The sequence below is a fragment of the Pungitius pungitius genome, chromosome 17 (assembly GCF_949316345.1).
Source record: "Pungitius pungitius chromosome 17, fPunPun2.1, whole genome shotgun sequence".
Lineage (NCBI taxonomy): Eukaryota > Metazoa > Chordata > Actinopteri > Perciformes > Gasterosteidae > Pungitius > Pungitius pungitius.
In genome coordinates, this window is record NC_084916.1 from 18,243,901 (window position 1) to 18,267,376 (window position 23,476).

The 23,476-nt window shown below is 42.2% G+C and overlaps 2 protein-coding genes across 3 annotated transcripts; both read right to left on the reverse strand.

Moving 5' to 3' along the window:
• Positions 1-8,297: 8,297 nt before the first annotated feature.
• cart4 (cocaine- and amphetamine-regulated transcript 4) lies at positions 8,298-9,901 on the reverse strand. The gene is made up of 4 exons (XM_037474949.2): positions 9,803-9,901; positions 9,599-9,733; positions 8,695-8,772; positions 8,298-8,518 (listed from the first exon to the last, which is right to left on the reverse strand). Exons 2-4 carry the CDS (start codon positions 9,710-9,712, stop codon positions 8,411-8,413), a joined length of 300 nt encoding a protein of 99 aa, XP_037330846.1. The 5' UTR covers positions 9,713-9,733; positions 9,803-9,901; the 3' UTR covers positions 8,298-8,410.
• Positions 9,902-11,506: 1,605 nt separating this feature from the next.
• On the reverse strand, positions 11,507-23,402 carry si:ch211-191i18.2 (uncharacterized protein LOC564095 homolog). 2 transcript variants are annotated; one of them, XM_062558472.1, is made up of 6 exons: positions 22,831-23,402; positions 22,393-22,531; positions 18,673-18,750; positions 18,415-18,590; positions 18,017-18,093; positions 11,507-11,916 (listed from the first exon to the last, which is right to left on the reverse strand). In XM_062558472.1, the coding sequence occupies exons 1-5, from the start codon at positions 22,849-22,851 to the stop codon at positions 18,034-18,036; spliced, it is 474 nt and encodes a 157-aa protein (XP_062414456.1). In that variant the 5' UTR covers positions 22,852-23,402; the 3' UTR covers positions 11,507-11,916; positions 18,017-18,033. The 2 variants fall into 2 exon arrangements, 1 of the variants encoding a protein (XP_062414456.1); XR_009942611.1 differs by lacking the exons at positions 22,393-22,531; positions 22,831-23,402 and adding an exon at positions 22,150-22,198.
• Positions 23,403-23,476: the final 74 nt, after the last annotated feature.

Sequence of the window (23,476 nt, forward strand, 5' to 3'; positions counted from 1 at the left end):
TCAGAGTATAAGTACACAGGTACTGAAGGTGTCTTCCTGTCTGTCCCATCAGTGTAAAGTACCCCCCCTGCTCCAGAGGACCAGCAGAACGTCTGATGACTTCCTGTCGGATCGCTTCCCTGGCCCACCCCCCCACTCCACCACCTGCAACGCCAGGCAGGACCAGTCCGGACCAGCACAGGACCCCCCCCACGGCAAACTGGTGATTATGGTGGAGGACTTCTATTACGGCCGAGACCCCGGACGCAGCAGCAAGCCCTGCTCCCTGGACCGAAGGTTCACTGGACCGCACCGCTGCATCCACTGCCCCCAGAAGCTGCGCAACAACCTCAAGTAGGTGTGTGTGTGTGCGTGTGTGTGTGTGTGTGTGTGTGCGCTATGATGCACATTAGAGATGTGCAGTTAGCCAAGTGGTTTAATTACGGCTCCCGTGAAGGACTGTGGTTCTTGGGGGCCTCCTGACGCCTGGTGGTCACCCTGGAACCTGGATACGCTGCAGCGATTATATCTCCCAGCTGATGGATGGATGATGAGTAACCCTTCTGATGACTAAAGACCATTCATAAAAACTTCTGTCTACAGGCTGATGTCTCACATGAAGCAACACGTGTCCTCGATGTCTCAGGAATACGGAGACGTTCTGGAATCGCAGTGTCCTCACTGCTTCCGTCACTTTCTGTCTCCATTCAAGTTGCAGTGTCACATAGAGGCGGTCCACAGCCAGTACCAGTCCACGGGTCAGTACCACACACACAGCCAGTATCCGTACTGGTCACTAATCAATAAATGGTCAGTTCTTTCAAAGTGTGTGTCTGTGTGTGTCTGTGTGTGTGTGTGTTCCTAACAGCAAAGTGTAAGATCTGTGAGCTGGAGTTTGTCAGTGAAGCTGCTTTCCTTTGGCACATGAAGAGGACGCACAAACCGGGAGAGATGCCCTACATCTGCCAGGTGGGCGGGCTCTGTGTGTGTACTTATGTGTGTGTCTCTAAATGTGTGTGTGTGTATTCACTGTGTGTTTGTGTACTGGCTGTGTGTGTCTCTACAGGTGTGCGGCTTCAGGTCGTCCTTCTACTCAGACGTCTGGTCTCACTTTAAACAGATTCACTCGGACAGCAAACACCTCCTGTGTCAGTACTGTCTGAGAGTGATGAGAAGTAACACCTGCTACCAGCAGCACTTTGCCAGGCACCAGGTACTGTACATAATATAAACTTTGTTTATTCTTTACTACTGATTCACTACTTGCACTACTTTATTCATACCCTATTTATACTTTATCTATTTCTGCTTCACTAGACTACTTTATTACAAAAACTCAACTGGCTGCTCGTTCTAATTAAACTTGTTCTATTCTACTCTTTTCCTGATTTACTCTTCACTCTACTACACTTTAACATACATGTAACTTCATATCTTGATCTTAATCATACCTTTTTAACAGTTAATTATTGCATACAATTGTATAAACTAGCATCTTAAGTATCTTAAAATGTGTGCGCATTTGTGTGTGTAGAAGAAGCACGTGTTCAGCTGTGATAAGTGTCGTCTCCACTTCCTGTACGTCAGAGAGCGTATCGAGCACCAAGTTCACCACAGAACCCACATCAGACCTCCTCAACTCATCGGGCTCAAACCAGGAACCACGGTGGGTTCCCGGCGTCACCAACGGCGTTTAGCGCTCCGAGATCAGTCAGTTTAACTCTTTTTGTCTCAGGTGACTGTGAGAACGTATTCTGTGGTCGGAGAACAAGAAGATGAAGAGCTGCAGCAAGCAGTGGCTCCATGCAAGGTCGGTCTACAAATGCAGCGCTACTTATTTAGCTAATGCAAACACAATAGCTAATGTTAGCGGGCTAACACGCTATGGACCTGCATCCAAAAATGATAGTTAATGTTAGCAGGCTAACACGCTATGGACCTGCATTGAACAATGATAGCTAATGTTAGCAGGCTAACACGCTACATACCTGCTTAACATCTAATGGGAATAGCTAATGTTAGCATGCTGTGTTCCAGGTGGTCAATGTCAACAGGCCTCGGCCACTAAGCAAAGAAGAAGCTCCTAAGAGGAGACCAGTGAGGAGTCTGGGTCCACTGCTGTCGGCCATTAGCCAGGAGAGGTAGACCATGCAGAGACTAGCTTCAAACTAACGTACTTTCTGTTCCTCTGGTCCTCCTCTTTCACTGTAATAACGTATTTTAGGTAGAACCTTGTCTCTGTGAAGGGATATTTGGATGTTTAGCTACTGACACTAACAACATCAAGGAAACCTCTGTGAACATCTGGCATCCGTCAACGTCTCTCTCTTCCTTTGTCTCTGTCTGTCTCTTTGTCCCTGTTTCTCTTTTCTGTCGTGTTTCAGTGTCTCTCGCCCCCCTCAGCGATGCGTTGAGTGTCTGTCCTCGGTCCAGGACTTTGAGGTCCACTTCCCGTCTGTGGTCCACTGTTCGCTCTGCAGGTTCATCACCTGCTGCGCCGTGTCCTACGCCAACCACATGATCAAGTAGGTCTCCTACAAACGCTCATCTGTTGACCCCTATGTGACGTTATCTGCTACATTAGCAGAGCACCTATGAACACAAGCCCTTTAAAAAAGGAATGAACATGAATCATCATAGTCATTATGTTTTTATTGTGACGTCTTTCTGTTTACTCAGATTAAAGCTGAAGTATTTATTTAGTGTTCGGACATTTGTTTTAAACCAGAGTCAAATTTACAAGAACTCTGTGACTTCTTTGCGATGTGTTCAGTCAGCGTTTGACCTCTGACCCTTCTGTGTGTCCCTTGTTTCCATAGTAACCATGCCAGCTACAGGAAGAACTCTCCGTATCTCACCATCTTTCTCTCAGAGCCCAGGTGTCCACTTTGTTTTATTATCACTCTTCCTAATTTATATTTAAGTTTAAATCAAATACTTTTGTGTGTACTTGTCTTTTATTATATGAATAGAGGGTAAAAGTGAAATAATCACTTTTTATACATCATCAATTTGATCTTAACCCTTAAAAAATAAATATATATATGTACATTTATAGTAAATTCAACTTTAAATTTACTGTAAACTATAAAATTATAATAACATTTGATCATTATTAGTAAAGCCAGGATTAATGTTCATTCAAGGAAATTGAAGTAAGACAATGAGACAATGGACAACAAGACAAATTAATTTTACAAATTTACAATTTAACTCAATAGTGTAAAATAGAAGGCTATGAGCCAGGGGGGGTTGGAATTAAAATGAAAAGTTCTCTTTTTTTAAATGAAATATTTATAATCCATAATTTGTGTGTGTGTGTGTGTGTGTGTGTGTGTGTGTGTGTGTGTGTGTGTGTGTGTGTGTGTGTGTGTGTGTCTCAGGCTGGCGCAGAGCTTGAGGTGTGTGTCGTGCACATTTACCACCTGTGGAGGAGACGTGATGGCCAATCACCTGACAGAGTTCCCAGAACATCGCTGCGTCATGAGGACACATGATGGTATCACACACGATGTCCGTACGGTTCCTGCAGTAAAGGACGTCTCAACGTGAGGACTGAACCGTGTTTGTTGTTTCAGAGCCGAATGTCAACGGAAGGGAGACACAGAACCAAGAACCACCTGACAGGTGAATGTTATCATCAATAAATTATGTCATCCGTGATATGTCCATAAAAGACTCAACTGATGCACTCACTGAACATTGGCTCCTTCAAAGTAAAAGCCCATCATGAGTCAAATGATCAGGTTGTAAGGCTTTTATTGTGAAGGGGCTACATGCTAACGTGGTGTTTCTTTAGATGTTTTGGTGCAGGAACATTTTAACAAATAAAAATCCTCTTAACACTTCTTCTCTCGACCTCTGCTGAGAGCTCTTCTTCTTCTGCTGTCTCCTTTTGGTCTTTCCCTCACTTCCTGCACAGCCAGTGACGCGTTAGAGTGGCTGTCAGTTTTAACTGTTATCCCCCCCCTCGCCCCCCCCCCCCCCAGTGTGTGGGGAGGTGGAGCTTTCATCCCCATCCACCTCCTCCCCTCCGGTCAGACCTCCAGCCTGCTGTCCGTCAGACACCTCACCTCGCCCCCCCCCCTCTCCTCTCCCCCCGCCATGACCATCAAGTTCCTGGGGCCCCGCCCACAAGCTAACGAGGTGAGCAGCTACTTAGGCTATAGAACTATAGATCCCTTTCAGATCTAATTTAGTTATGTTTTATTATATGGCTTTGGATGATAGTTTTCTTTTCCTAACTTTAATCTCTATTTCTTCCTCGTATTTGAACGACTTTCATCTCAGATATTCTATTGTTTAGCTCATGAGTGTCGACTAACCTCGGATGATGTCATGCCATCAGGGCTCCGTTGCCCCCTTGACGGCCTCCCAGCTCGCCGTGGTCCTCTCCTCGCTGTGTCACGGCCTCCCTCAGACCTCCCTCGGCTGCCAGACGTCTCCTCTGGAGGTGCGCTCGTGGATTCGGCAGCAGGAGCGCTGCCTGTCGGACAGGAAGTGGGGCTGGAGGTCGCAGGGCCTGGCGCAGTGGGTGTTGGTTCAGCGCGAGCAGCAGCTAAGCCTGAGCGAAGGCGTCCTGCTGCAGGCGGCGAGGAGCGCCCTGGGCGAGGACAGCCCCCTGGTGGAGTGCTACAGCTGGACCGTGGACTTCCTGCTGAGACACGGGCTCGGCCTGCAGCCCGCCAACAAACACCAACGAGGAAGACTACCGAGGAGCATCAGGGACAACAGCCGCAACTTCACACGGTCCCTTCTCACCCAGGTGAGCTCCTTCACTAAGAAGGTCAAAGCATCACTCCCACAGTGAAGATATGGAAGTAGTTTGACTTTTCCAAAAATCCATATTACGGTACTAAGAAACATTCTGACGGGACCCCGGTAAATCAAAGTAAACGCATTGATTCATCCACCGCTAAAAGGACCGCGGCTACGCAAACCGCTGCTCACTGGCCAACCTGCTCAAAACTGACCCGCGAGTTAGCGTGTTAGCTCCTTAGCATGTTAGCGTGCTAGCTTGTTAGCGTGTTAGCTCCTTAGCGTGTTAGTGTGTTAGCTTGTTAGCATGTTAGCTCCTTATCATGTTAGCTTGTTGTGTTGCCACCAGAGGCTCGACAGACTTTGCAATAAATCGTTTTCTGATCGGGGGGGCTTGTAAGCCTCCTATGAGGCCGGTCGCTAACCTCACGGAGGAAACTAATACTTCTCTGATGATAGTCACGTGACTGCTGGGCTCATGACCTCATAGTTTCACTGAGGAGCTCAGAACTTTACTCTTTTCCGACCGAAGTGTTCTTCTCACATGATGAGTTCAAGGACCGTTGGAAAGATGCTACATGCTGTCTCTTCCCAGTGAAGATGTGTTATTGCCATTGTTCCTCAGATTCAGGCCAGACGGGTTCCTCTGCACTGTGTGGGCTCCATGGACGAGTTCTCCATCTTTGTTGACCTGGACCAGTTCTCCAACCAGAACCCCTCGGCCCTCCGGCTGTCCGGCTCGCTGGCGGACCGCCCCGTGTTCGACGTCGTCCTCTCCGCTCTGTCCGACGGCACCTTCCTGCCCCCGCTGCTGTTCTTCAGTGGGGCGGCCTCGCCGGTTCCTGAAGGGTTTCCGGACAACGTTCTGCTGGAGGCTCGACAGGAAGGCTTCACAGACCAGGAACGTCTCCGCACCTGGATCGACAAGGTCTGCGACGCGCTCTTATTGTGAAAACCCCCCCGGTGACAGCTTGTCTCCTTCCTGTTGATTGCGACTCATGTTTACCTTGTTACAGGTGTGGCGGCCCCATGTGGTCTTGCGGTGTAACAGAGCCACTGTGTTGGTAGTGGACGTCCATCGTGGTCATTTGTCGGACGAGTTCAAGGACAGTTTGACCTCTCAGGCGTCCGGCGCCGCCTTCATCCCGCCAGGCTGCTGCTGCCGCCTGCAGCCGCTCGACGTCTGCGTGACGCCGGTGCTCAGAGACTTCCTGCAGGTACCTGTCTCACCTATCCGGGTCTGTCTCCCCCGTCTGGGTCTGTCCCACCTGTCCTAACCCTGTCCAATGTGCTGGTGTATTGATCAGGCCCGGTGGACTCAGCTGGTATCTGAAGGAGGTCTGGAAGGTCTCGGTCTGGACCAGCTGGCTCTGACTTTGGCCTGTTGGCTCAGTGAAGTGTCCTTCACCCTGAACTCTGAGACGCATGTCCTCCGCAGGTCTCCTTACTCACACACACACACATTTATTTATACTATGCCTGCAAAATTGTACGCACTTTTTATTGTGTGTGTGTATATAAATCTGTGTGTTCCCTATTGACACTGGTCTGCGTTGCCGTGGCAACTCCTCAGGTCGTTCGAGTTGGTGTGTAACCTCCAGGAGGATCGAGGGGAGGCGGCGACGATAATCGCAGCCTTGACTGAGGCGCTGCTGCATCCTGCAGAGACCCCCGAACCTCCTCCAGCACCACAGCTGGTAATGAAGAGGGAGGTAGAGCAGCCTGACATGATGGAGGTCCCTGAGGAGGTGGAGCAGCACCCTGAGGAGGAGCTGGAGGTCCCTGAGGAGGTGGAGCAGCACCCTGAGGAGGAGCTGCTGTAATAAGCGACTGATCGGCTTCTTCTTCTTCTTCTACCTTTTGAACGGCGTGTGCGGGAGTCACTTCCTGTTCTTATGAATTAAAGACACTTTATATTGTTTGATTTGGATTTTGTCACAAGCATTTATTTAACATGCGTGAACCAATGAACTCTGGATGACCTTTGACCTTTTGTTTGGTCTGTTAATACTGTTTTGTTTGTTTTTTGTACCGGACTTGAGTTTTGATATTTTACACAAAAATAAAACTGGAAATAAATTGTTGTGGAGGTAATCTGAGTCACTATTACTGCTAATACTACACAAAGTAGTGTCTGCTGGTGTACTATTACTACTAATACTACATGAAGTAGTGTCTGTTGGTGTACTATTACTGCTAATACTACATGAAGTAGTGTCTGTTGGTGTACTATTACTACTAATACTACATGAAGTAGTGTCTTGGTGTACTATTACTGCTAATACTACATGAAGTAGTGTCTGCTGGTGTACTATTACTACTAATACTACATGAAGTAGTGTCTGTTGGTGTACTATTACTGCTAATACTACATGAAGTAGTGTCTGTTGGTGTACTATTACTACTAATACTACATGAAGTAGTGTCTGCTGGTGTACTATTACTACTAAAACTACATGAAGTAGTGTCTGTTGGTGTACTATTACTACTAATACTACATGAAGTAGTGTCTGCTGGTGTACTATTACTGCTAATACTACATGAAGTAGTGTCTGCTGGTGTACTATTACTACTAATACTACATGAAGTAGTGTCTGTTGGTGTACTATTACTGCTAATACTACATGAAGTAGTGTCTGTTGGTGTACTATTACTGCTAATACTACATGAAGTAGTGTCTGTTGGTGTACTATTACTACTAATACTACATGAAGTAGTGTCTGCTGGTGTACTATTACTACTAAAACTACATGAAGTAGTGTCTGTTGGTGTACTATTACTACTAATACTACATGAAGTAGTGTCTGTTGGTGTACTATTACTGCTAATACTACATGAAGTAGTGTCTGCTGGTGTACTATTACTACTAATACTACATGAAGTAGTGTCTGTTGGTGTACTATTACTGCTAATACTACATGAAGTAGTGTCTGTTGGTGTACTATTACTACTAATACTACATGAAGTAGTGTCTGCTGGTGTACTATTACTACTAAAACTACATGAAGTAGTGTCTGTTGGTGTACTATTACTACTAATACTACATGAAGTAGTGTCTGCTGGTGTACTATTACTACTAAAACTACATGAAGTAGTGTCTGTTGGTGTACTATTACTACTAATACTACATGAAGTAGTGTCTGTTGGTGTACTATTACTGCTAATACTACATGAAGTAGTGTCTGCTGGTGTACTATTACTACTAATACTACATGAAGTAGTGTCTGTTGGTGTACTATTACTACTAATACTACATGAAGTAGTGTCTGCTGGTGTACTATTACTACTAATACTACATGAAGTAGTGTCTGTTGGTGTACTATTACTACTAATACTACATGAAGTAGTGTCTGTTGGTGTACTATTACTACTAATACTACATGAAGTAGTGTCTGTTGGTGTACTATTACTACTAATACTACATGAAGTAGTGTCTGCTGGTGTACTATTACTACTAATACTACATGAAGTAGTGTCTGTTGGTGTACTATTACTACTAATACTACATGAAGTAGTGTCTGTTGGTGTACTTGTACATCATGAGGTTGTTTGAGTCGAGCAGCTTTATAAAGAATTTTTATTTAACAAAAATAAATTAATCTGAGACTTAAAAACAACGACAGAAACATGCAGACATCCAGGTGTGTGTGTGTGTGTGTGTGTGTGTGTGTGTTCAGTAGCAGCGCAGGAAGAAGGTGTTGCAGGCCGTTCCTCTCAGACAGTCACAGAGGCGACCGATTCGAGGTCCATGTTTCATGGCACATCGCTCACCAACGTCACACTGAGGGACAGAGAGGTTAACGTCATGCTAAGTACAATATAGTACTGAATATAGTACTTGTACATGTACCACAGTTAGTAACACACATTAACAATGTCACATCATCAGCAGGAAACACAAGAAATAATAAACTAACAATAATATTAGTGATTGACAGCTGTCAGTCGTGTTCTCACCCGCGGAATCACGCTGGCTCTCTTCTCCATAGAGAGCCGGGTGTCACCTTCATCCAGGAGGCCCTGCAGGGCTTCAGCCTGAGCGCACACACACAGACACACACACACACACACAGACACACACACACACACAGACACACACACAAACACAGACACACACACACACACACAGAGACACACACACACAAACACAGACACACACACACAGACACACACACACAAACACAGACACACACACACACACACAGACACACACACACAGACACACACACACAAACACACACAGACACACACACACACACAGACACACACACACACACGCACACAAACACAGACACACACACACACAGACACACACACACACACAAACACAGACACACAGACACACACACACAAACACAAACACAGACACACACACACAGACACACACACACACAGAGACACACACACACAAACACACACACACACACAGACACACACACAGACACACACACACAAACACAGACACACACACACACACACACACACAGACACACACACACACACAAACACACACACACACAAACACAGACACACAGACACACACACACAAACACAGACACACACACACACAAACACAGACACACACACACACACAGACACACAAACACAGACACACACACACACACACACACACAAACACAGACATACAAAAACACACACACACACAGAATTGTATTATTATTATTATTTATTATTACTTTTATTCGTTTCTGATTTTAAATGTCACGTTAAATCTTTCGACATGTTTTGGTTTGGACGATATATTATATATACATATATACTGTATATAATATGATATAATGTATATAATATATATTATATGGATATTGGCCTAAATAATAATAATCATGAAACTACTCACCAGTTCTGCGGTTGTGAGTCCGAGTGCCGCGTCGGCCGACCTTTGACCCTGGCACAGCGAGGTCAGCAGGGACAGACAGACGGACAGGTAGACGGCAGTGCGCACACGCTCCATCGCCAGATGTTCGGAGAGGTCCTGAAGGATGAAAGCACAGGAAGTGATGTCATCTTACAGAGGTGTCAGTGAGCAGAAAAAGTGACTCACGATCAAAAGCTTCAGAGACGATGGAAGACTTCTTCTTCTGTGGTGTCTGCTTGTGGCTGAGATCAAACTGTGTCGTGCTTCCTCCTCCTTTATTTATAGTCTCCTCCTCTCCCTCCTCCCTTCCTCCCTCTCCTACCCCTCATTTTCTCCTTGCCTCCTCCTCCCTTCCTTGTCTTCCTCCTCCTCTCCCTCCTTCCTCCCTCCCCCTCTTCCACCCCCTTCTCCTCCGTTGTGTCTACAGTCTCCTCCTCCTGTGATGGATGACGCTGGTGATTGTTAAACACATGGAGGCTCCCTGCTGACCAGGGTTTGAAGGTCAAAGGTCAGATGAACCCCTGACCCCTTTTTTTGATGATCCCTCTGAGATGAAACATTGATTCTACCACGATCACCACGACAAGAGACCTCTGCAGTCCGTATGTACTGACCAGTCGTTTAGTTTCTCTTTGGAGTTGTTGTTGTTACTCTTCTTTTTGTATGTGTGTAGTTTTTGTTAATTGTTTTGTAGTCGTTTTGTGTCTTTTGCTGCTGTTTTGTGACTTTAAACATTAGCGTGATGTAGTAGTAGGTGGAGACGATCGGATGACTTCCTGCATTATTTGGAATTCTTCTTACAATGCAGTAACTGCAGAAACTATATATATATATAATGATGATGATGATGATGATGATGATGATAGCAGCAGCAGGTGTCATTAGGGTCATGGCAGGAGGGAGGATAGAACCATGATCCATAGAAACCTGCAACGTGAGAAAGCACAAAAACCTCAGGGACGAAGCTGGATTAGTGAAGTCCTCCACCAGTCCAGACCTACACAGGCCTATTTATTCATAGCGCTCACAGCTCTCTTTGTCTGGATGTCTAGTCTTAGTCGGGCCCTTTGTAGTCACTTTTAGTCTCTGTATTTTCTGCAACTGAAAAAATTAGAAATATCATTTTGAATTCGACACAAATGTTGTAACTTCTTAGATGATACAACGTGTCTTAACTCTCTACTTGTTGGTGGTTCTGGTCGGGTCCTGCTCCATGTTCCTGCTCCTGCTCGTCACCGAGAGTCAATCAAAGTGTCTGTTGTTTTTATCATTTCATATCAGACCTGGTGGGGGGGGGGGGGGGGGGGCGTGTAAATATTGGAAGAATCAAAGCCTTTGAAGGTCGACCAAGATAACGAACAAATTGATGTCACGCCAGAATGGGAATCTCTGATTGGCCGCTTCGGAGTGAAGAAATGAAGGCGTGGCTCCCGCTGTGAGGACAGAAATAGACGTCCGTCAACACTCGCGGCGAGCGGGCGACACTGACGGAATTCGTGCTCGATAGCCGACACGTCTGATCACAATCAAAGCTCGCACACGCCATCCGGCGCCAGAAATACAGGCACGAGCCCCAAGGCCCAACACGAGATACTAAGAGTCACGTTAAGAGATCCAGCGAGTAGCTCCGAGGGTTCTCACACATTCAGGTTAGTAAAATACAGTCAACTCATCAACAAAGTGTTCTTCTACATCATCGGTTTAAATCATGATTGTAAATGTCTGTAAAGCGTCTTTTATTATTATTATTATATAAAGTCTGTTAAACGAAATCCGTCTTTAGAGTGATGAACACATTAATGTATCAGCAATCATAAAAAGTTCCTCTGAGGCGGGAAAAGATGATACACACACATTCTTTGTGTGTAACCATCAATAAGAAGCCGTCAATAACTTTTCAGACATTTTATTGCAAAACACCAACAACTGTACAAAAATTGCTTTTTACATTATGAAGCTGCTCAATGTTTTTTAAACCAAAACAGGTGTGAATGAATATGTGTATTATTGTTAAAGCTATTCCTCGTTGACTTGTTTGTTTTTAGTCCATCAGAAGACATGTTTTAAACTTTTTATCACTCAATAGCATAGACGCCTTTGTTGCTATTATTGAGCTAATTATTCAGTGTTTCACCTACCATTGAAACAGGGGGGCGCCCCCACCCCCTGAAATGACTCCCTCCCCCCGGTGAAAAAGTGTGCAATTAAAAAAGAATTAAAAAGACAGGCGGACCACTTGGCTTTGCCCCCCCCCTGAAGTTGTAGACCTGTTGTTCATCTTCTTTCCTTTCAGAACCGACCTATAAGAGATACAAACAAAAGGAAGGTCTGTTTACAAAATGCTGCTCTTTGATTCACAATCAAGCAAAACGTAGGGATGAATATGAAAAACAGAAAGAGCAATCATACACTATTGAAAACATATTTTGAGGGTTGCCGTAGCAACACCCCCGAACTGTTGAAGACAAGCCTCAAGTACCTTATTGCTTAAACATAATATATTTATTATATGATATTTATATTGGATATGTATAATAGTTACGATATGGTAGTTATAATATTCAGATTATTGTTATATTCATATATAGTTACATATATTATTTGATATATTGAATTTTTTGAATAAGATGTCCTTATTATGTTAAATTGTTGGAATAAATGTTAAATATTTAATTGCAAAGTAATTTTTGCATTGTCATACTGGGATGGGAACAACGTTATGAGTGAAAACAATGTTAACAGTGAAAACAACGTTATCAGTGAAAACAACGTTAACAGTGAAAATAACGTTAACAGTGAAAACAACGTTATGAGTGAAAACAATGTTAACAGTGAAAACAACGTTAACAGTGAAAATAACGTTAACAGTGAAAACAACGTTATCAGTGAAAACAACGAGTGAAAACGATATCAGTGAAAACAACGTTAACAGTGAAAACAAGGTTAACAGTGAAAATAACGTTAACAGTTAAAACAACGTTATCAGTGAAAACAATGTTAACAGTGAAAACAACGTTAACATGAAAACAACGTTATCAGTGAAAACAATGTTAACAGTGAAAACAACGTTATCAGTGAAAACAACGTTATCAGTGAAAACAATGTTAACAGTGAAAATAACGTTATCAGTGAAAACAATGTTAACAGTGAAAATAACGTTAACAGTGAAAACAACGTTATCAGTGAAAACAATGTTAACAGTAAAAACAACGTTATCAGTGAAAACAACGTTATGAGTGAAAACAATGTTAACAGTAAAAACAACGTTATCAGTGAAAACAACGTTAACAGTGAAAATAACGTTAACAGTGAAAACAACGTTATCAGTGAAAACAATGTTAACAGTGAAAACAACGTTATCAGTGAAAACAACGAGTGAAAACGTTATCAGTGAAAACAACGTTAACAGTGAAAATAACGTTAACAGTTAAAACAACGTTATCAGTGAAAACAATGTTAACAGTGAAAACAACGTTAACATGAAAACAACGTTATCAGTGAAAACAATGTTATCAGTGAAAACAATGTTATCAGTGAAAACAATGTTAACAGTGAAAATAACGTTATCAGTGAAAACAATGTTAACAGTGAAAACAACGTTATCAGTGAAAACAATGTTAACAGTGAAAACAACGTTAACATGAAAACAACGTTATCAGTGAAAACAATGTTAACAGTGAAAACAACGTTATCAGTGAAAACAACGTTATCAGTGAAAACAATGTTAACAGTGAAAACGTTAACAGTGAAAACAACGTTAACAGTGAAAATAACGTTAACAGTGAAAATAACGTTAACAGTGAAAACAACGTTATGAGTGAAAACAATGTTAACAGTGAAAACAACGTTATCAGTGAAAACAACGTTAACAGTGAAAATAACGTTAACAGTGAAAACAACGTTATCAGTGAAAACAATGTTAACAGTGAAAACAACGTTAACATGAAAACAACGTTATCAGTGAAAACAATGTTAACATGAAAACAACGTTAACAGTGAAAATAACGTTAACAGTGAAAACAACGTTATCAGTGAAAACAACGAGTGAAAACGATATCAGTGAAAACAACGTTAACAGTGAAAACAAGGTTAACAGTGAAAATAACGTTAACAGTTAAAACAACGTTATCAGTGAAAACAATGTTAACAGTGAAAACAACGTTAACATGAAAACAACGTTATCAGTGAAAACAATGTTAACAGTGAAAACAACGTTATCAGTGAAAACAATGTTAACAGTGAAAATAACGTTATCAGTGAAAACAATGTTAACAGTGAAAATAACGTTAACAGTGAAAACAACGTTATCAGTGAAAACAATGTTAACAGTAAAAACAACGTTATCAGTGAAAACAACGTTATGAGTGAAAACAATGTTAACAGTAAAAACAACGTTATCAGTGAAAACAACGTTAACAGTGAAAATAACGTTAACAGTGAAAACAACGTTATCAGTGAAAACAATGTTAACAGTGAAAACAACGTTATCAGTGAAAACAACGAGTGAAAACGTTATCAGTGAAAACAACGTTAACAGTGAAAATAACGTTAACAGTTAAAACAACGTTATCAGTGAAAACAACGTTATCAGTGAAAACAATGTTAACAGTGAAAATAACGTTATCAGTGAAAACAATGTTAACAGTGAAAATAACGTTAACAGTGAAAACAACGTTATCAGTGAAAACAATGTTAACAGTAAAAACAACGTTATCAGTGAAAACAACGTTATGAGTGAAAACAATGTTAACAGTAAAAACAACGTTATCAGTGAAAACAACGTTAACAGTGAAAATAACGTTAACAGTGAAAACAACGTTATCAGTGAAAACAATGTTAACAGTGAAAACAACGTTATCAGTGAAAACAACGAGTGAAAACGTTATCAGTGAAAACAACGTTAACAGTGAAAATAACGTTAACAGTTAAAACAACGTTATCAGTGAAAACAATGTTAACAGTGAAAACAACGTTAACATGAAAACAACGTTATCAGTGAAAACAATGTTATCAGTGAAAACAATGTTATCAGTGAAAACAATGTTAACAGTGAAAATAACGTTATCAGTGAAAACAATGTTAACAGTGAAAATAACGTTAACAGTGAAAACAACGTTATCAGTGAAAACAATGTTAACAGTGAAAACAACGTTAACATGAAAACAACGTTATCAGTGAAAACAATGTTAACAGTGAAAACAACGTTATCAGTGAAAACAACGTTATCAGTGAAAACAATGTTAACAGTGAAAACGTTAACAGTGAAAACAACGTTAACAGTGAAAATAACGTTAACAGTGAAAATAACGTTAACAGTGAAAACAACGTTATGAGTGAAAACAATGTTAACAGTGAAAACAACGTTATCAGTGAAAACAACGTTATCAGTGAAAACAATGTTAACAGTGAAAACAACGTTAACATGAAAACAACGTTATCAGTGAAAACAATGTTAACATGAAAACAACGTTAACAGTGAAAATAACGTTAACAGTGAAAACAACGTTATCAGTGAAAACAACGAGTGAAAACGATATCAGTGAAAACAACGTTAACAGTGAAAACAAGGTTAACAGTGAAAATAACGTTAACAGTTAAAACAACGTTATCAGTGAAAACAATGTTAACAGTGAAAACAACGTTAACATGAAAACAACGTTATCAGTGAAAACAATGTTAACAGTGAAAACAACGTTATCAGTGAAAACAATGTTAACAGTGAAAATAACGTTATCAGTGAAAACAATGTTAACAGTGAAAATAACGTTAACAGTGAAAACAACGTTATCAGTGAAAACAATGTTAACAGTAAAAACAACGTTATCAGTGAAAACAACGTTATGAGTGAAAACAATGTTAACAGTAAAAACAACGTTATCAGTGAAAACAACGTTAACAGTGAAAATAACGTTAACAGTGAAAACAACGTTATCAGTGAAAACAATGTTAACAGTGAAAACAACGTTATCAGTGAAAACAACGAGTGAAAACGTTATCAGTGAAAACAACGTTAACAGTGAAAATAACGTTAACAGTTAAAACAACGTTATCAGTGAAAACAATGTTAACAGTGAAAACAACGTTAACATGAAAACAACGTTATCAGTGAAAACAATGTTAACAGTGAAAACAACGTTATCAGTGAAAACAATGTTATCAGTGAAAACAATGTTAACAGTGAAAATAACGTTATCAGTGAAAACAATGTTAACAGTGAAAATAACGTTAACAGTGAAAACAACGTTATCAGTGAAAACAATGTTAACAGTGAAAACAACGTTAACATGAAAACAACGTTATCAGTGAAAACAATGTTAACAGTGAAAACAACGTTATCAGTGAAAACAACGTTATCAGTGAAAACAATGTTAACAGTGAAAACGTTAACAGTGAAAACAACGTTAACAGTGAAAATAACGTTAACAGTGAAAATAACGTTAACAGTGAAAACAACGTTATGAGTGAAAACAATGTTAACAGTGAAAACAACGTTATCAGTGAAAACAACGTTAACAGTGAAAATAACGTTAACAGTGAAAACAACGTTATCAGTGAAAACAATGTTAACAGTGAAAACAACGTTAACATGAAAACAACGTTATCAGTGAAAACAATGTTAACAGTGAAAACAACGTTATCAGTGAAAACAACGTTATCAGTGAAAACAACGTTATCAGTGAAAACAATGTTAACAGTGAAAACAACGTTATGAGTGAAAACAATGTTAACAGTGAAAACAATGTTATCAGTGAAAACAACGTTAACAGTGAAAATAACGTTAACAGTGAAAACAACGTTATCAGTGAAAACAATGTTAACAGTGAAAACAACGTTATCAGTGAAAACAACGTTAACAGTGAAAACAACGTTAACATGAAAACAACGTTATCAGTGAAAACAATGTTAACAGTGAAAACAACGTTATCAGTGAAAACAACGAGTGAAAACGTTATCAGTGAAAACAACGTTAACAGTGAAAACAAGGTTAACAGTGAAAACAACGTTAACAGTGAAAACAACGTTAACATGAAAACAACGTTATCAGTGAAAACAATGTTAACAGTGAAAACAACGTTATCAGTGAAAACAATGTTATCAGTGAAAACAATGTTAACAGTGAAAATAAGGTTAACAGTGAAAACAACGTTAACAGTGAAAACAACGTTAACAGTGAAAACAACGTTAACATGAAAACAACGTTATCAGTGAAAACAATGTTAACAGTGAAAACAACGTTATCAGTGAAAACAACGTTATCAGTGAAAACAACGTTAACAGTGAAAACAACGTTATCAGTGAAAACGTTAACAGTGAAAACAACGTTATCAGTGAAAACAACGTTAACAGTGAAAACAACGTTAACAGTGAAAATAACGTTAACAGTGAAAACAACGTTATCAGTGAAAACAACGTTAACAGTGAAAGATTCAAACATTATGTGTGATGTCCAGAAGGAACAAAATCCATCAATCCTTTACTTTTTCTAAATCATGGAAAATTAAATGTATGTAACATGTATTTGACGATTGTATTCTATGTTTCTGCTTCATTAGTCTGATTTTGATTGGCTCTCATTCAACTGTTGAACCTTTAATAAGGCTTCATATTTGACTTATATTGATTATCCTCCATATGTACATATAAAATCTCAAAGTGTTGCTCTGTGAGTGGCAGTGAACCCACACCAGGGGACACGGTGTTCCTCTCCCCGGAGGTCAGAGGTCGAGACCCCTCCCACCCCAGGTAAACAGATCAGACGTCAGCTACAAAGCTACAAAGCAACAAATCAATGAAACAATCACATCAATCTCAAAACATAAATAAGGGTTCAAAAGTTTTCCAAAGGTCATTAGAACAGTCAGAAACGGTTCTTCTTTAAAGTTCATGGGAACATCGTAGAAGTATTAAATGTTCAGAAAGATCCAAACAGCTTATCTACATCAGATGAATTAGGTTGTTCTGGCTCTCAGACTGAATCTTCCCAACATTACAGTAAAAGATCAGAGACGAGACATTTGTTTTGTGTTATATTAATCTCATTTAAAGTGAATTAGGTTGTTGCATTAATCATAGAACTGATCCGGGCTCTGCTTTATAACATTTAGTGTTCTGCAGGAAACAGAACAACGACCTTTGTTATCTGACATGTGACTCAAAATGTCAGCGAGTGATTGGTTCTGACTCAGAACAGGTTTGAGCGCTACGAGTATCTCGACCTTTCAAAGCGTCAGAGAAGCAGCTCGTTTATCGCTAATTATTCATGACATTAAGTTTATCTGCAGCGTGGGATAAAAGACACACACACGTCTATACCTCCATGTGTGTGTTTTATGTATCTACTTCTGAGAGGTGACACAACAAAGAGAACTCTGTGTGTGTCCTTCCCTCAGTGTGTCTCACCTGTGTGCGTGTCCTTCTCATAGTGTGTGTTGTAGGCTGATCAGGGTCACTAGAGTCCAGAGAAGCGTCCTGATTTCCTACCGACAGAGAACGCATCGTCAGCTGATCACATGAGTCACATCAACACAAACTTCTTAGCTTGATGTAACTTTGGCTTTAACTTGGTTAAACTGTGAATTTACTTTGGGTTAATTTAAATCCATTTCATTTAAATCTAACAAAGGGGTGACCCCCCTCCTCCCGCCATGTCCCAGGTGTCCCAGGTGTCCCAGGTGTCCCTGTGGTTGCAGGTGATGGAGCTGTTTGAGTCTCCATCCTCAGCACACTGATTGTTGGTTAAACTGATGTTAGACTTCATCTAACCTTTAGTCTGCCACAGGTTAAACCCATGATCTTACCAGAGGAACAGGAAGTGATGCGGCGTTTAGAACATTGACTCCGCCCCGCTCCGTGGTTCCTCGGGTGGTTGTTATGGTAACAGTCACGTCCTGCTCCTCCCGCCGCCCTCCTTTGTCCTCCTCTCCGTCTATGAATCGCTCGCTAAACTGATCCAAGTCCTCGCTGCTGGTGTTACCTGAGCGCACCACGGCAACAAACCCTTAGAAGAACAGCGGTGTGTCCTGGTGAGGAGCACGGACCCGTTTTATGGGACTTACTGTAGAAGCTGTACTCGAAGGTGACGTTGTAGTCGCCGTAGTCGGGAGGAGTGACGTCATAGTACTGAGCCTGGACCCCTGAAAGAACAAGAGTCATTTCCATCAGTTACGTCTCTCCTTAACGCCGTTCCACTGGGACCTGTGGACACGGAGACACGGACAGTCTGAAGACCTCCTGCTGGTGGAGCCTCCACCTCCCGTCTTACTGGTGCCCTTTCCATGTCGATGTATTCCTCCATCTCCACTCCCTTCATGTTCCACTCTGGCCGCAAACATCTGGCATCAGAGGGGACAAACACCACTCAAACCCGTCTACTCAGTCTGAAAGTGTCCTCCTGTGAGACACTTCAGAAGAGACACTTAACCTTCCTGTGTCTCGACAGCCTTCTGATGCTGGATTCCGTCCTCCACTCCCCACACGAGACACAAATCTTCTCAAGAGGCCTCTCCAGGGACATGAAGGACTCTGGAGAGGTTTCACTGGGTGGGAAAGACACACAAGTCTCATGTGTGTCTCTGTGTGTGTCTCTGTGTGTGTCTCTATGTGTGTCTCTGTCTGTGTCTCTGTCTGTGTCTCTATGTGTGTCTCTATGTGTGTCTCTGTCTGTGTCTCTGTCTGTGTCTCTATGTGTGTCTCTGTCTGTGTCTCTGTCTGTGTCTCTATGTGTGTCTCTATGTGTGTCTCTATGTGTGTCTCTGTCTGTGTCTCTATGTGTGTCTGTCTCTGTGTGTGTCTCTATGTGTGTCTCTATGTGTCTATGTGTGTCTCATGTGTGTCTCTATGTGTGTCTCTATGTGTGTCTCTGTCTGTGTCTCTATGTGTGTCTCTATGTGTGTCTCTGTCTGTGTCTCTGTCTGTGTCTCTATGTGTGTCTCTATGTGTGTCTCTGTCTGTGTCTCTATGTGTGTCTCTATGTGTGTCTCTGTCTGTGTCTCTATGTGTGTCTCTGTCTGTGTCTCTATGTGTGTCTGTCTCTGTGTGTCTCTGTGTGTGTCTCTATGTGTGTCTCTATGTGTCTATGTGTGTCTCATGTGTGTCTCTATGTGTGTCTCTGTCTGTGTCTCTGTCTGTGTCTCTATGCGTGTCTATGTGTGTCTCATGTGTGTCTCTATGTGTGTCTATGTGTGTCTGTCTCTGTGTGTGTCTCTATGTGTGTCTATGTGTGTCTCTATGTGTGTCTCTATGTGTGTCTATGTGTGTCTGTCTCTGTGTGTGTCTCTGTGTGTCTCTGTGTGTGTCTCTATGTGTGTCTCTATGTGTGTCTATGTGTGTCTCTATGTGTGTCTATGTGTGTCTCTATGTATGTCTATGTGTCTCATGTGTGTCATGTGTGTCTCATGTGTGTCTCTATGCGTGTCTCATGTGTGTCTCTGTGTGTCTCTATGTGTGTCTCTGTGTGTGTCTCTATGTGTGTCTCTGTGTGTGTCTCTATGTGTGTCTCTGTGTGTGTCTCTGTGTGTGTCTCTGTGTGTGTCTCTGTGTGTCTCTATGTGTGTCTCTATGTGTCTCTATGTGTGTCTCTATGTGTGTCTGTGTGTGTCTCTGTGTGTGTCTCTGTGTGTCTCTATGTGTGTCTCTATGTGTCTCTATGTGTGTCTCTATGTGTGTCTGTGTGTGTCTCTATGTGTGTTTCCCAGCAGAAGTTGTGCGGCTCTCAAAACATTAAAGACTGAAATCATTATGTCCTTGTTGTTTTAATCCTGATCACATGACCCCCCAGTGAAAGTACGTCAGTGTAGTGCCTCACACACGTGACACACACACACACACACACACACGTGACACACACACACACACACATTAAATGAGGTTGATCTGTTATAATCTGTCAAATGAGATCTGTGCCAGCGCCTTAATTTAACCTTTGAGTGCTAACATGTGCGCTACATGTTAGCACTAAGCTTTTTAACATGGCATTACACACAGACGCACACAGAAACACACAGACACACACACAGGGGTTGATGGGAACTGAGGGGGTGTCTGTTAACTGTTAACTGTTGACAGGAAGTGACATCACTAACATTCTGTCAATCAAGAGATTCATCCCAACGAGGCAGGAGGAGGAAATTAAAACCAGGTGATACGATGATTACACACACACACACACACACACACACACACAAACACACACACACACACACACATGGAGATGATGGAGAAAGATGGAGGTAAGGAAAGGAAGTGTAAGTCAAAAATATGAGGGACCAAAATAAAGAATGAAAGTTAAGGGGGGAGGAGGAAGAAGGAATGAGAGTAAAGGAGAGAAGGGGAGGAGGAAAGGAGAGAAGGGGAGGAGGAAGGCGGAATGAGAGTAAAGGAGAGAAGGGGAGGAGGAAAGGAGAGAAGGGGAGGAGGAAAGGAGAGAAGGGGAGGAGGAAGGCGGCCTCTTTTGGGAGTCACATGATTCCCAAACAAACTTTACAGAAACCAGCTGTGATGATATTCTGTGGAGAACCCTTGACTTCTTTCCTCCTTCTTTTTCTCCTTTCAATTTGAAGTGTATTTATTTTATTGTCAACTTTCTTCCTCTCCTTCTTTCATTGATCTTTCTCCACTTTACTTTTTCTTCTATTCTTTTTTTTTACGGTTCTTCACTTTCTTTTTAATTTAACTTCTTCTTTCTCTTTTAATTGTTCTTTTTTAGTTCTGATTCTAATGTAATAATCTGACTGACAGGAGTCGTGAAAGTCATCAAAGCTGCTGCGTATTGATTGGTGGTTTCTCTGATTCATTTATTGATGATGCTGAAACCAGAGAAACAGGAAAGTTTCCCTGATTGATCCCTCCTTCCTTTAAACGGATCGATTGATCGATTCAATGCTGAACAGCATGCAGCCTGCAGTGTAGAAACTACACACGGTTTACTATGTGCTGCCTTTATGCTAAGCTAACTAGCGTGTCCTGCTTTTATGCTAAGCTAACTAGCGTGTCCTGCTTTTATGCTAAGCTAACTAGCTGCTTGAGTACACAAGTGACAGTTAAACACTTACATTTATTTAGACTTTCACTAAACAGGAAGTGAAAAAAGCTGCAACGCACACACAGTAACAAAGACACACACACACAGACACACACACAGTGTAACAGATCCACACACACACACACACAGTGTAACAGACACACACACAGTGTGAGGACTCACACACACAGACACACACACAGTGTGAGGACTCACACACACAGACACACACACAGTGTAACAGACACACACACAGCGTGAGGACTCACACACACAGACACACACACAGTGTAACAGACACACACACAGTGTGAGGACTCACACACACAGACACACACACAGTGTAACAGACACACACACAGCGTGAGGACTCACACACACAGACACACACACAGTGTAACAGACACACACACAGTGTGAGGACTCACACACACAGACACACACACAGTGTGAGGACTCACACACACAGACACACACACAGTGTAACAGACACACACACAGTGTGAGGACTCACCAGCAGGCAGCAGGAGGCTCAGCGAGGCTCCACTCAGACACACACACACAGTGTAACAGACATACACACAGTGTGAGGACTCACACACACAGACACACACACAGTGTAACAGACACACACACAGTGTGAGGACTCACACACACAGACACACACACAGTGTAACAGACACACACACAGTGTGAGGACTCACACACACAGACACACACACAGTGTAACAGACACACACACAGTGTGAGGACTCACCAGCAGGCAGCAGGAGGCTCAGCGAGGCTCCACTCAGACAAACACACAGGAGGCTCCAGCTGGACATGATGAGCAGAGAATGAATGAATGAATGTGGAGACAAAGTGGGACGAAGTGGGACGAGATCACCGACTGAGACCTGAATGAGCAGCAGAGGGAGAAAAGGGGAGGGGGGCCGGAGGGGGGTGAGGGGGTGAGGGGGGGGGGGGTGAGGGGGGAGGAGTTCTGCTTCACTGCCAAGTTTGTTCCTTGTTCACAGAGACAAAGAGAAAAAAAGAACTAAACGAGGGGGAAAAGTTCTTTGATGTTGTTATTTATGTTTTGATTAGTATCCAATGATCAAGTTATCCTAAAGTATAATGCACAGAATGAAGATAGAACAAAGCATTTTAAATAGATGATGAGTATGAAATAAATGGTATGATAAGTAAAACTAACAAAGAATGGACATCCAGCCATCTTCTACACCTCTTGTGCTTGGAGGGTCTCGGGGGGGCTGCAGTCCATCCCAGCTAACATCGGGCCAGAGACGGGGTCCACTGGAGACACACCTCATTCCATCCATGCACCTACGAGCCAGTTAGAGTCACCATTAACCCCAAAGCATGTGTGTGGAGTGTGGGGGAAGAACATGTATAAAGGTCTCACTTCTAGCTGCCCAAAACCATCCTGCTCTCCTAGACCCAAACCAGCTGAACCCTGAGAGAGAAGAACTGAACATAAGAATCAGTTTGGCCTCTCGTCCTCTTTGATTTCATGAAGTGAAAACACTCTGTGAATGAGTCTGTCAATCAGTGTGTTTGAGTCTAAATGGACCATCATTCACAAAATGAACATCATGCTGCATTGAAGAAGACTTGAAACTAGAGACTGAGACCATAAACTCATGTTTACAATGTTTACTGAGGGAATAAATCAAGAGAGAAGTAGAGTCATTTCCTCATAGACGTCTATGGGAGCAGAGGAGTCGCCCCCTGCTGGTCACTACACAGAAGTAGAGTCATTTCCTCATAGACGTCTATGGGAGCAGAGGAGTCGCCCCCTGCTGGTCACTACACAGAAGTAGAGTCATTTCCTCATAGAC